The 15,460-nt window shown below is 39.4% G+C and overlaps 1 protein-coding gene across 4 annotated transcripts in view; it reads right to left on the minus strand.

The window, feature by feature from the left end:
• Nucleotides 1–15,460, minus strand: part of FAM135B (family with sequence similarity 135 member B) — a 200,597-nt gene that overhangs the window by 42,692 nt on the left and 142,445 nt on the right. For all 4 annotated transcript variants that reach the window (XM_035318375.1, XM_035318374.1, XM_035318372.1 and 1 more), the window contains exon 7: nucleotides 12,744–12,870. In XM_035318375.1, coding sequence (XP_035174266.1) covers nucleotides 12,744–12,870 — 127 coding nt within the window. The remainder of the gene's footprint in view (nucleotides 1–12,743; nucleotides 12,871–15,460) is intronic.

Here is a 15,460-nt window from a genome sequence, read left to right on the forward strand (position 1 = left end):
TGCCAATTATCAAAGCTCTAACACATCTCCCAGTTTGCTGACGTAAGAATGATGAGATTAATATCTCAATTTTAGATGTGGACTGAAAGCATCTCCAGCTCAGAAAATCACCCCAGTTTCCCTTCATAACACATGGAGGGAAAGAAGTACTTTTACCCCCCCTACTGTAAATGTTCATCGTACAATGCATTATAAACAAGTAGAGAATAATCTGCTGAATAAGAAATGTGTTAGCACTTTCTCAAGCTTTCTTCAGTTTCTAAACTACACTCTTAAGACATATATATATGAGAGTGGGTCAACGATGTTCAAAATACAGTCAGATCTATTGGAGGCTTGGGAGATCTAGTGGCATGGAATAGACTCACGAGCTGTGGGTGACTGATTTCTCTCAGGGGCACCTCAGTTCTCGGGGGGGCTGATCTATTTTTCTTCCCATGTGGGGGCTCAAGGAGTTGTTTTGGATGTTACGTGTTCTGTTTCAGAACATCACACAGACTCATGCTTTAATGTGATCTCAGCAGCTATATGAACTGTACACTGAAAAATATCGACAGATCCTACACCTACAGAAGAATAAAAGTAAAACATTAATTGTGGAATTGGCACTCATACCTCTGGGGTTTTATACCTTCCTCTCTACCATACAGCTCTTCCATATCCACTGCTGTCAGGCTGTTTCAATGACATTGTAAAATTGTGCATTCCATAATGGTGGTGTTATCATCACGTTGAGTCAACAACATACTGCAGGTTACTAATGGAAGGAAAGGGAAGGGAAGGGGAGGGAAGGGAAGGGAAGGGAAGGGAATTATCTAACGGTAAGAGAGAAGTTTCTGTGTTTTCTTTTACAGAAGAAGACTGCCATGAGGAAAACATCTGTTGAGCAACTTTTAAAGGATGTGAGCTGGCATCATTCTGCTTTAGCTTGGTGTTAGCTTTCTCAGGGGTAAGAGGTTTTGAATGAGCATAGGGTTGTAGTAGCCCTGATGTGCATGACTGAGAATGACAAAGGTGGAATTGGACAGACTTCCTGCCCTTCTGTCTACACCTAGATGATCATTCCCCATAAGTGTCCAAGGCCAAAGTAGCAAATATACTTGAGTCTCCTTTGTACTGGCATTTAGACCAGCTGGGAGCTGACAAACATATTACTGAAAAACAGTTCTCTTGCACATGACATTTCTCTTATAGTGTTTGGTACAATATGCTATTAAACATACAGAACTTGTATCATACTGCATGCACCAAAGAACTTGGCTCAGTGTTGCTTTCTGATGCACAGAGCCAGAGCAAATGGTCATTGAAATGCTCTTTATTGAATAAAAGCAATAATGGGGACCACAACTTCCTATCTAAAAATGTCAGGCTGTATTAAATACTGCCAGTCACTGCCAGATAAAGAGTGACTTCAGGCCTGAATCTCTGTTCACATGTGACTAGAGCTATGGGAATAATTGATTTTACAGTTCGATGCCAGAACTGGGAAAAAGGAACATGTTAGGTCAACTCAGAAAGAATTTCCTTGTTCATAGTGAAATGGAATATTTTTATTATTATTATTTTTATTTTTCCTAAGGCAGTTTTAAGAATGACTGTGAGTTATCGGATTATTCTGGTTTAACAAGTTAAGATCTATCAGTTAAGCACCACAACAGACATTGTATACCCTCTTAACAAACTACAGATATGAATTAAAACATACTTTAAACTTCTTTGTGTTGTGAAGCTACATAAAGAACCATGTGCTAAATCAGTTAACATAAAACAGCATGGCATAATGATGTTTAATATGGGAATCAATAAAGAATAGGATGCAGAAAGGGTGTTCCTATGGGAAATATTTTCCAACCTACTGTAATAAATGCCTGTTTCACTGTTTCCCACAAAGGCAGTAGACTGAACTCAGTGATCCTATCATCTGTGTGGATGTGTAGATGTGGTGTTTTGGGACATGGTTTAATGGTAGTCCCCCTGCAGCCCATGGGTCCCACACGGAGCAGATCTCCATGCTGCAGCCCGTGGAGGAGCCCCCGGTGGAGCAGGTGGATGTGGCCTGGAGGAGGCTGCGGCCCATGGAGAGCCCCCGCAGGAGCAGGCCCCGGGCTGGAGCTGCAGCCCATGGAGAGGAGCCCACGCAGGAGCAGGGGTCTGGGGGGAGCTGCCGCCCGTGGGGGACCCGTGCTGGAGCAGTTTGCTCCTGGGGGATGGACCCTGTGGGATGGAGCTGTGTGGGAGCAGTTCCTGAAGAGCTGCTGCTTGTGGGCAGCCCCCGCAGGCTCAGCTGGGGAAGGACGGCATCCCGTGGGAGGGACCCCACATGGAGCGGGGGCACAAGTCCTATGAGGAGCAGCTGAGGGAACTGGCTTGTTTAGTCTGGAGAAGAGGAGGCTATAAAATCAAAGAGGAGGTATAAAATCAACTTAGTGGTTCCATTAGAGAAGGCCACCTCTAGCAACTGATTTGATTTTGTTTATTCAGCAGAGCATAACAATGAAAACTTAGCTTGGGCCTTGTGAAATTTCCCAAGAAACTGTGCTAGAGTTGCATTAAGACCTTGAGACAGCAGCACACAAGGCTGGCATTTTAAACCTAAATAGGACAGACACTTAGAACCCTGCTACTCCCTTAAAGTAAAACTTTGCTCAGCTACAAGTATGTTCATATATGGAGGAAAAGTTAATTACTTCCAGTGATAGAGCACTATCTTGCCATAAGATAAAGGATGGATTTTTAGTGTTAGTGCAGCCTTTAAGAGAAGAAATAGCCTTTGTCTTTCAGTTACCTCTGAGATGACTGTGTTTGAAATTTGTGTAAAATAAAACCAGGTAGGACAAAAGTTCAGAAAGGATACCAAAAAGATTATCAAAAAGCTGTTCCTGCTTATATGAGATGATGAATTTCTTCATTGCAGTTCAACATTTTGCAGAAAAGACCTTTACCGATTCAATGCTGCCAGAAGCAAAAGCTGAGGACCACTATTAATGATTATTAATTATGATCCTCTTGGGATCTGTGATACGTTGTCATTCCTGCCTATGAACAGGACTTATGAATTGTACCATGTGCTTTTCAGACCACTTCTATGGTTGGAGATCACATTGGATCCTCTCCTCCTAATTCCACTTGCTTGGCCTCTGAAATGACTTTATAATGGATATTTGAAAATAGCTTCTCAGTAGGTCATTTTAGTATTTAATTACACAGAGTCTTAAAGGAGAAAAGGGAGATAGAGCCAATCATGCCTACCCAAAGCTATTACTTGAGAGCCTTGCCCAGAGTTCAGTGTGGAAATCTCCATAATCAGGGCTATTGCTGCATGCAGGCTAATTAGCTTCTTCACAAATACAGATGCAAATGAGAACAATCACAACACTACAGATCTCTTCTTAAACTTGGCAGCTTTTAACATTAGAAACACTGTCAAACAATGGCTAAAGAGGAAATATCTACTTGCCATTTGGCAGTGACAAATTACTTCAACCTTTATGGGTTCCTCTTTTATTTTTTTTATTTTTTTTTAGCAGTCTAACATAGCAGTCTTAACATTTTGTTACTAAGGCAATTTTTTTTTTTATTTTTTCTTCCAGTCTGTTACAGAGTCACACCATTACCAAGTAGGTTCCTATGAGTCATGAGCAGGTGGGAAGCAATCAAGTCTCTATTGATAGCATTATTATTTTTTATTATTATTATTTGCAAATGTTCTTGAGTATTCCCATCTTTCTACTTGGTTCACAGTCAACTTCTCATTTTCCCTCACAAGTGTGGGCAAAATAGGCTGTTCTGTATTTGCTCTGTCAAACTGGATCAGAACTGAAGCCCAACACGTCTTGTGTTTTAGAACCAACTGTAGTTAACTGCCAAACACTCACAGGAGAGACAGATGTAACCAAAAGAAAACCCAAATTTAAGCTCTGACAATTTCGGAAATTGCATGCCTCTAAGCAAAATCCCCAAATGTCCAAATATTGGTTGATGCAGCACTCCTCGCAGTGCCCATGGTTTTTGAAGAACTTGCAGTCATTTTTCACAATCGCAGCAAACCCTCCTAAGCTCACACAAGCACCTTCCAGCTATGTGTTATACTGGCTATCCTAGGGTCTATAAAACTGGAGGTAAAAATCCTGTTACTAGTTCTAAATATGCTACTTTTCAACTTCATGGAATTTTGTCTGTTTTTTGTATTGTGAAAAACAATGAATATAAGATCTTTTGCAAGATCCTACTCCAAGGTTTGCTGTAAATCAATTTCTACTCCTTTCCCAGCTGTTTTGCTGAAGATAATTCTGTAGCTCCAAGAGTTCCATCACTCACGTAATTCAAGTTTTCAAAGTGACCAAATGAGATACATTGGATTTTTCTCATAGCAATGTTTCAAAACCTGTTCTTTCTGGAGTATTACTTTATTTCAGCCAACTACACCCCAAAAGAAGTATTTACAGCCCAGGCTACAGACCCCTTCCTTCTTGCAAATGATTAGTCTGTATAAGAACTGTTCTTCTCGAGCCTACGTGCTATATGGCTGGTCTCTGTTTTCTTTGACATAGGGGGGATGTGGTTTCTATGCCTTTTGCTGCCAAAAAAACAACTCAATGCCTAATGCTGTCATTATGCTGCATTTCTGAAGTCTTCACTTATGACATACTCAGGCAATGAATCATTTATACCTCTTTGACATGCATGCAAACATACCTCAAATTGCAAAGCCAATTATAAAACAATATACAGGCCTTTTTATCACTTCAGAAATCCACAATTTCTATTTTAACACTGAAACAGAAGTAATGACTAATCAGAGACTTTCCTGGGTATGTTACTTTAAGGCAATTATATTAATTTGCTGTAATTTACTGCAACAAAACAGGGAACTTTTGAATAGCTGGAGCTGTATAAATTTGCATAAGTATTATATTTTCACAGGTTCATTTTCCTGGCTGAGTAGATACCTCCTGTATTATGCATAGTATATATTCCAGACCTCAAGTCATTTAAACTTAAAGACAATCAAATTTCATGAGGCATGAGTAGTTTACCGTTTATTCTCCAGGCCATCATTTTATTGTTTTAAATAAAATATTTCTAGTCAGTTTAGTAGATGAGAAAGGGGAGGTCGACTGGTAGCTCTGGAGACTCAACCTGTATTTGATTACAAGAAAGCATAATGTGTAGAGCAGAAACATTGCTTTACCAGCTCCAGGAACAAGACTCAACACTGCTTTGGAGGAACCCCCCTGTCCTGTTTATGAGGCCTTTACCCTTGCTTCAATCAATGCTTTCCTCCAATGACAGGTAGAGATGGTTCCAACAGGAGTCAGAGATTGCTCCAAGAACTAACAAAAAACCTGTGAGATGATAATCATTTTCTTTGGGGGCGGGTGGGGGGGGGTTCATCAGTAAACAGATATATAATGCCTCTGCTCACCTTACTGACTTTTCTTTCATGTTGAATCATAGAATCATAGAATGGTTTGGGTTGGAAGGGATCTTAAAGATCATCTGACTCCACCCTCCCGGTCCTACTGGAAGTCAGGGGCTGCAGAGTGAAAGATATCTCAGCTCTTTAACGCTCCATGACACACACAGCTACCTGGAGATGGTAGTGCCTCAGTGAACAGACACCATCAATGCACCCAGCCCCATTCAAATATCATGCTGTGCTGCTGGGATCAGCAGAGGCAAATGCTATTGTAAAATAAGACTGTCTGGAAGATTGATTTCTCCAGGTTTATGCCAGTGATGGAAGCAGTGTAAGTTTACAGGCAGACTGAATGCGTCTAGCTTACCCTATATAAATGTCTAGACATAGATTCTCAGATATCCATATGACTCACTGCTTTAATACTCACAAACATTTCTCATCTATGTAAAGACTCGGAGATATGGATTTGTTTGGTTTTGGTTTAGCTTTTTTTGTTTGTTTTTAAAGTCTTCTACAGTCTTCTTACAGTCCCCAGTACTTCTACAACCATCATTTTCCCATTGTCTGTGTTCTACCTATCCCAGCCCAGCTCACCCAGGTTTCCCAGCTCTACAGAGTCCATTGTGACAAAAGAACCTTTATTTTCAGCTCATTTCAGGCCAATTCTTAATCAGAAGTGGAAAATCTTTTTGTTGTAGGCCCACTACTGGAAGTTAAGTAATCTTTGATGCTGGTTCTGCTCCCTCTCACAAACCCTCCTTCCAAATTAAGGAATTAACATTTACAAAATATATAAGCAGTCTTGAGCCTAGCAAACCGAGGTGTCATTATGGTCAAAAGCATACACTTGGAATGCAAATATTGCAGTAAAAGTGATGATTATTACTAAGGTAACAGATTTACTGGCTGAAGAATTTCTTTAGAGTTATTGGGAACATTAAGTAGGAAGAACATAAAAGCCCAAGTCACATTTTCCCAAGTACCTAATAGCTGAATTCAACTCTCTTAGTTATTGCCATCTGATCATTTTGTGTAAAAAAGTGATAAAGGCTCTCTCTAAAGCCAGCTTGATTCAGATAGGCTATTAAACTTCTGTGCAGGCAAACACTCCTATGCTCAAGACTTATTAGATTTAGAAAAACAAATTAAACTGAACACTAAGCTAAATGTGATAGATTGCAAATACAGTAGTTCTGATTTCAGGGTTTTACTCTAACTTTTTGCCCTTCCTTCCTTCAAGAATTACCCAATTCTACACAACAATTGTTTATTTTTTTTTGCCAGCCATCAAAACACTTCAGTACAGACTCTAAACTTACGTTTAAGTCCAGACAATTTCAGGGGGTTTTGTTCTTGTATTAAGGGACTTCTACATTATTTTTTTTCTTATCTTATCCACGAAGCTCCAAAAATGTTTTGTCTATATTGGCTAAAGCTTTGACAATTGGTATTCATTTGAAAGGCTTTTGAGAATCATACACTGACACATCTGTGTTCAGTCAGCCCACTGTTTTGTTTGTCACACTGTTGAAGCTTGTCAGATCCTCAGAGAACTTGTAAGACCATCTGAGCAGAGACAGTTGCTCGTACACAGGCTGATGCCAAAGGGACTGAACTTCTAAGTCTTCCTCTCAAGCACAAAACCAGAACTTATAATTCATATTAGCTGTGTTTCTTGGGTCATTACAACTGGCTCGGTGGCTTTGAACAGAGGTACAAGCTTTTGCTGTCACTTGAGGATTTGTTTCCACAAAACATGACAAAGTGGTTGGAAAAAGAGGGAATCTCTTTTCTTATTCCCCAGTCCCTGAGCTGCTGTCTGGGACACTTGCCAATAGCAAAGAGTTAGTTTCCAGATGATGGATCCGACTGTGCTGTTGTTGGCATTTGTGCTTCTGTTGGAAAGGCCGTCAGCTCAGAAGCTAGGAGACTTGATTAGGTCTCCTTTCAAGAACTCTCTCACCATCAGTCAGTGGGAATTATTGTAGTGTTCTTTAGGGCATATGAAGATAATTTTTCAACAAATTACCACTGGGAAAAAATACTGAGAAGAAGGGAAAACTGAATTATACATCACACTACCAAAGGAAGGGAGCAGCCAAGTCCACTTCCCAAACTGAAGAGTAGAAAGGCTCTTCCTGCTGCTTCTGCACTGTTTCAGGGCAGAAAGAAAGAAAAATCTGTCTTAATTCCCCTCCTATAAACTAACTTGAAAAATCAGTGCTAAAATCTGTAGAAAGAGAATGTTTTAATTGGAAGGATGTTGGTCAAATGAATGACAGTACAAGCCACTTCAGTGGATTTCAGCCCCAAAGTAAGACATTATAGTTGATAATAAATAATAAGCCTAATAAATTCTTCAGTATATAACTTTAATGGTAGCTATGAAAGAAAAATAAATTGTCCATACTGAGTATGCCTTTTATCACTTTACTTACAGCTACTCTAAATTAGCCACATAAGACTTTATTTCAGTTGCACAAGTCTAGGTGTGATCGACTCTTTCACAGCAATATGCAGAGAAACAGGTAAATTTGTAAATAGGATGCAGCCGTTTAATTCTGTCCAATACATACATGTCATAGAAGAACAGCAAAAAACGGGCATGAAAAATTGAACTTCCACTGTGAATTCCATCAATTTTTAGAAAGGATTTTCTCCAGAAGAAAACTCCATCGCCACAGGAGTCTCACAGGAATCTTTGGATGATTTCATGTCAGTGAAAGCCAAGGTGAAAAAACTGCTAAATTTGTTCAACATCACATTTTATGCCTATTTCCAATTTAATCCCAGTTTTTAGCTCTACCATAATGCAGATCATTGCTTTGTTGTAGTCTGCACATACCAGGTCAGACACTAAGAGCCACAGAAAAGAAACATGCCAGTGATTAAAGAAACCAGTTAGTGTCACATTATTAGTTAGCGTGTTTTCTGCTAGAGCTAGGAAATCATTTACAGTTCTTTCTAAAGATCAGCCATTTATCTTCAGGCAACTAAAGATTAAAGACTTCATCAGTAATTATCACAAATGGTGCCCTCAGCACACTGATTAAAGATACTTGTCATTATACCTTATAAGGAACAGTATATCAACTCTCTTGCTATTTCAGAACAATTAAGAACTATTTCAGAACAATTATGTGGTGGACATCTGCTGGCGTTCCAATCACAACTAGTCACCATTTGCATAAGCAAGACACTGAAAGACTCCCGTTCCTTTAAAACTACACATTACAAATGCACACAAAGGCATGAGAGATGCTTTTCATGTCTAGCCCACTCCAAAGAACAGAAGCCTGAGACCAAAAGTTTAAACTTAAAATTAGAAATTAAGGCAGAAATTTTGATCTGAGCTGAGAAATATTGATCTGATATCTTTCAGTGTCCAGTTCATATGGCTGCTGACATCACATGAAAGCATGAGTCTGTGTGATGTTCTGAAACAGAACGCGTAACATCCAAAACAACTCCTTGAGCCTCCACATAGGAAGAAAAATAGATCAGTCCCCCCGGAAACTAAGGTGCCCCTGAGAGAAACCAGTCACCTACAGCTCGTGAGTCTATTCCATGCCACTAGATCTCCCAAGCCTCCAATAGATAAGATCGCATTTTGAACATTGTTAATCATTGATATATATCTTTTAATATCTATGTTAATCATTTATATATATATATATCATTGTTAAACATTCATATATATCTTATGAGTGTAGGTTAGAAGCTGAAGAGAGATTGAAAAACTGCTAGCACATTTTCTCATTCTGCAGATTACTCTCTATTGGTTTCTTGACCAGAAAAGCATCTTCCTTCATATTTAGCTAATAACAAAAGGCACTAATCAATAAGAAATATCTTTGATGTTTTAACTTTGCTTGAACGGAAAAGCATAGCAGAGAGGAAAAACAAAGACACTTCATCCTGTGTTCTGCCAAAAGTCAGTTGTGGGGAGCTAGGGAAACTGCACACATACAGACCAGAGCTGCTCGCATTTAATTAATCTCTTCCCTGAGAAGCTGGAAGTGCAGAATGAGAAGCCTTCACGATCTATCACAAAGCAGTGGCACCTCAGCAGCCTGAATGCAGAAGATTAACACAGCAAGTGGCAAGAGGAGCTGATGATTGATATGAAGTTTATTTAGAAATGAAGGCAGTAACTTGCACTTTCAATAAAGAAAAAACAAATTGAGTACATAAACTAGCTGAGAACTTGTACAGTCAGTCTATGGACCTATGAAGAAAATTAGCTCTCTAATAGATGCACACTTTTTATGAGGAACAAAGAGTTAAAACAGGTTGTATGACCTAGAGATGATATGTCAAGGTAAGAGTCCTCTACTTCATACTCAAGAGATATGTGGAAGATATGACTTAGTATTAACATGAGGTTTTAGCACGATTCTATTTTTTTCTGGGGGCTTGACACTAATGTAAATCTAGCTGCTACTCTATTGAAGCTAAATGTTCATATCCTGTCTGAACCATACCTCTAGTCATCTGCTGAGTATGGTAACACTAATAAAGAGAAAGCTTACTTTTGTGAGCAAGTCTGCTTCATGATATTGGAGAGTTTATGGAACCTATGAAATTGGATAAATTGCTGAGTTAGTGAGTGCTCCAGAGCTACAGAAACACCCACTTGCTGGGGTTTTTAAATATGGAGCTCCTTGGGAAGAGGGTGCAACAGGAATGATTTAGAGTTCCTATGCATTACAAGCTTCCACTCAAATGGAAGCATTCTGGAATGATAATCAGGATGCAACTGAAGGGGGGGGGGCGGGGGGCAACCAAAAAAAAAACTCTCTTCAGTTTACTCACAGTATGTAAACCTAAAACAATGGAATGTTACTATTGTTCCCAGTGTTTCAGGAAACTGAACCAGGCATCACATAGAAGACTGTTAGCCAGGAGGTGCATCTTAAGAAGTGTATGTAACCAACAGAAGCTTTGCAGAGATGAAATACAAAGCACAAACCAAAAAAAAAAACAAAAAAAAACAAAAAAAAAAAACACCACCACCAACAAAACAGGAGAGACCAAAATAAACTGCTTTACAGCAGTTTATATATATATGACATATATATGACTACATAGTCATATGACTACAGAATTATATGAAATGTATTAACATTCATTTTTTCCATGCCCTGCTGCCCAGTGAAGCCTTAGAAGACGAGATATATTGATGGTTCTAGACCAGACTTGAACTGGTTACATCAAACTAAAGTTGCTTACAAAGAAAATGTGTAGTGGTATAACTTGAGTTAAGGTATCTAACAATTACTGACTTGGACATGCAATAGACAAGGACCAAAAATATACAAAGAGGAGTAGAGAGGTCTGGGGGTTTTGTATAATGAAAAAGGTGGTATCTATTATAATCCCCACTGAAGGTGATTGCATAACTCCTGAAAGCTGGACAAGTCTATAGTCCAGTTAAAATTGTCTTTAACAAACACATTCAAACAACCTGGAAAGATACCTATGCACTTGTTAAGAGAATTAAACTGGACCCAGTATAAAGTGTTGCAACGCAACAAGAAACAAAAATACTCCTCTTCCTCTAATTAGTTATGGTTAACATAAACTTCAACATAAAACAGCGGTTAGACAAATGGCCCTCAGGTGGTGTTAGGCTTACCTCCACAGTAGTTCCTTTCCTAGATCCTAATTTGTATTTTTCACATGAACGAAGAGAAGTAGTCTTCATTCATTATGATACATCAAATACAACATGTGCAAAAAGGCCATCACGGTCTATTACATTAAAATGCTCAGATCAAGAACAGATGTCTCCCTCTCCATATATATATGTTTCTCAGGCTAAGTAAACACACATCTGACCATGCGGAGGTGGAGTGTGCAACATTATGTTTCTGATTGTTCAGTGTGACATTCAGATGACCTGCAGTGAAGCAGAGTGCTAAAGCTGGTTCATGATACAGTACTTTCACTTTACCATTTAATAGGTCACCTGCTAGGATAATAATTGTGCTGCCATTTAAAAATAAATAAATAAAGGCCTCTAGTCAAAGAAGATTAGTCAATGGAGATGGACAGAAAATAGGGTTTGCAGTCAAGGAAAATATTTGGGAAGGAAATGAAGTTTCCTAATCTGCAATAGACTAGGATTTTTCCATGGAGACTGGAATAAAAAATGGGAGTGGGGCATTAGTTTTTCCATTTATCTTCTTAAGAAACAGATTTGACCAGAGGATGATGAAAAGTAGGAACCATTCTCCAAAGAAGTCTCTCTCTTGTATGTTGGACTGAGACATACAGAAATTAGTCTCCAAGATAAACACTTGAATCAGTTATTTAAAGCCAAATGACAAGAACGTTTACGAGAGACAGAGGTTGAGGTCAATTTGTTTGCCAACAGCACACAGTGACCCAACAGCTCAGACAGCAGCCTCAGGCCAAACATTCTCTCAGTCTGGGTTAATTCCCTGACAGTTCTGCACCAACTGCCTTAGGCTAGAACGTTTTTAATATTTATGTAGAAGAGAACAGCTCTGACAGGAAACTTTGAGGGAAGCTGAGGGCAGCATGTTAATCAGAATCTTTGAATCAGGGTTTCCCAACAATGTGATGATTCCAGTGTTCTAGGTTGAATTTCTAGATCTGAGATTTCTAGATCTGAGGAAATATTTCTGACCAAAATAAATAAATAACAATATAAACACTCCAAAGCTAGCACTTTCCTCCAATCAAAATCCAATCATTCATTATTTTCCAAACAAGCAACTTTGTACTAAAAATTGCACAAGCGCTGCTCATCCCCTGCAGTAAGTAGTAAGATCAAAGGCAAACACTAACTAAGGGATCTGCCTTGAGTAAGGCAATGTACATAACATCCCTTCAGCAACACACACAGTACTCATTCCTCGATATTTCATAGACAAGCCCTTCCAGGTTTCCTTCCTGATGCCACCTTTGACCTGCTACTAATAACAGCATCCTTAGTAATGACTCAGCTCCTCTGCCTGGTAAACACAAGACCTGAAATCAAGGATCTTTTACAGAGTAATTAATTTCACCCTAAAGCAGACATCTGGTCAAGTGAATTCAACCTTAGAAGTCCATTGGTAATCAGGGGAATGTCCATACATCCTGAATTTTTCTGAGATGGTTGGAATAGGTGGGCTCTGAACACTCACAAATTGTGTATCCAAGTGCCAGGTAGTTCATACAGAAGAAATGTTTGAAGGTTCTTCTTCAAAGAAACTTTCTGTAGTAGAGACATAAACCAGTGCACATTCTTCCAAGATACCATAGTGTGACCAAATGGAAGTGAGGTGTATTATGGTCCCACCCTCCTTACCTCTGACGAAGCGGGTTTGCAGTAGCCAGCTCCAAACACTAGATTTTCTAATGACATACTGGACTGGTCTGGTCCTGTATCCAGGTTGCCTTTACCAAGCCATGATCCTTTCCCTGGACGAGCAAAACTAGAAGAAGAAAAAATGAGAAGAAGAAAAACAATCAGAGTAGTAGTGTTACAGAATAATCTCTTCCTTCCTAATGCAGTTATTTATTTGTGGTATGTCGTATTTATATGTTTATTTATTTCAAGCTGACACTGTAAGTCCAGACACCGTGTTTCCCTCATTAAATGAACATTGTCCATTATATACTGGCTAAAATGATGTGAATGGAGCTTTCTTTCTTGGCATTCAGTCCAATTGCTTGGGTGTTATCTTTCCCTCAGTCCTTCCTTTGTCGTCTTACAGATCTTTTTCCAGACTAACATATCAACAAAACAACCTTTCCATCTACACAGATAATATTCTCATCCAACTTCTCATCAGCTTGCATCTTGATTGCATCTTGCAACTTGCTCTTTTGCTTTAACCACATCACCCTTCCTGTTTGAATTGTCCAATATCTATCTTAATTATCAATATCCTTTATAGCTCATCCAAATCTTTTATTACCAATTGGAAGTTCAGGTCCCAGTTCTCACTGTCCCAGGGCATCAGCCTTTAGCATTACAATGAAAAGACCCAAAGCTGCATTTGTTTTTGCTGGGAGCAGTTTGTTTTCTGGGACATGTTCTCCCATACCCATATGAAATGTAAGTTCATTCTTATTCAAAACCTTCCTCAAAAACCTGATAGAATTTAAGCTGTTTTACTGTTGAGGTCATTACACCTCAACGCTGACTCACGGCTACAGTGTTCCCTTCTGACCATGTCTGTATATCTCCTATCTTATAGGATGAACCCCTTAATATTGGAACACCTTCATTGGAGTCTACTCAGCCTTGGACCCACCCGAATCCTGATTCATATCTAGGGATCTTATTTGGGATTAATCTGACCCAATGTCCACATCCCCATTAATGATGTAGGCCGCCTTTGTAGCTGCTGAGTCTAAATACTAATGCAGGCAATTATAATCATTCTTAAAAAGCATGCAGACAAAGGTGGAATTGAAATAATGAACTGCACAAAATAAAATAATAATAATAATAATAAAAAATCCACAAAATTAGCCGTTCTTAATCAGTACAGAGGTGATGTCACTGAATTTGTGCTATAGCTTTCAGGCTGGGATCACCATCCACTGTGAGATGTTGCACCCCACCCAGCTATCCCAAATACCTCCTGCTCAGGAAATCTACTGTCCTTGGAAGAACAAAAGCTTCCCAGATAGGGAGCATAAACACACACACACAAATTAAAACCATAAATTCCCAGTAACAAAGGCCACAGGGCAGTGTTACTCATCCTGCCAGAACTTTCCAACCTTATTCCCCTATGTCGATGTGTATCATGCGGCCACGTCAGTTCAGATCAGCCATACTTCATGCAGCTCTACGATTTTTTTCAGTTTTAATAATAGACATGAGTGTTGGCTGTTCTACAGAAACACAACAAATTATAGGGTGTTTATTGTAAGGATACATAACAAAAGAGAGGTGCAGGAATACTGGTTATCCCCCAGTAACAAATGAGGCTGTGACGAGCAGGGAAACTCAGTAACTTTTGGAAGAACAAAAAACTAATCTCAAGGAAAATCAGGAACTCATTCAGGTTGATCACAAATCCCTGCTTCCTCTCTAAGTCAAAACTGCTGTTTTTTACATACACTTAGGCATTCATATACTGACAAAAAGAACATCTCATAAGGGAGAGGATGGTGTAGAAAGCTTTTGCATATATCTGAGCTTGTTTATGTGTATTAATTGATGCGATCCAAGAAATTTCCAGTTGGCTGCTTTTAAGCAGCAGGAAGTCTTCCCATGTTATTTCCTACATGCTAAATTTAAGACACAAATAAATAAATAAACTAAAGCAATTACGAAGAGCCAAGAGATAAATGCTGCTCGGAATAATTTCAGCTGTTATTGGGTGATGTTGTCTGCCCTGGTCTATTGGAAAGGCTCAGGAAGTAGAAATAAAAAATGATTGCTGTGGTATCAGAGAGAAGCTTAAACAAATGTCGCCTGCCCATGAAAAACTCCTCATTTGAATATTAGCAAAGCTTTCAAAGGTTTTAAGGGAGAGAAAAGCACTTTTTAATGCCTTTTTTATTTATTTATCTTTTGCTTTTACAGCAGAGAAGGGATTTTAATCTGCTGGTTTTATGGAAATTGATCCCACATAGCACTGTAAAACAAAAACTGTTTTTGGGAAACCTGCCAAAATGTCATCTGTCTGTTGAAGGAAAGTTTAACTGGAAGGCTTACAGATTGTTGAGGTTCCCCTAATGCCTTCTGAAGCACATAATCATAGAGTCATAGAAAATACTGAGTTGGAAGGGACCCAACAAGGACCATAAAGTCCAACTCATCACTCCGCATAGGATTACCCAAAAATCAGACTATGTGTCTGAGAGCACTGTGCAAACACTTCCTGAACTCCAGCAGGCTCAGTGCTATCATCGCTACCCTGGGGAGCGTGTCCAGTGCCCGACCACCTCTGGGTGCAGAACCTTTCCCTAACCCCCAGCCTGACCCTCCCCTGTCCCAGCTCCATGCCGTTCCCTCGGGTCCTGTCGCTGTCCCCAGAGAGCAGAGCTCAGCGCCTGCCCCTC

The sequence above is a fragment of the Oxyura jamaicensis genome, chromosome 2 (assembly GCF_011077185.1).
Source record: "Oxyura jamaicensis isolate SHBP4307 breed ruddy duck chromosome 2, BPBGC_Ojam_1.0, whole genome shotgun sequence".
Taxonomy (NCBI): domain Eukaryota; kingdom Metazoa; phylum Chordata; class Aves; order Anseriformes; family Anatidae; genus Oxyura; species Oxyura jamaicensis.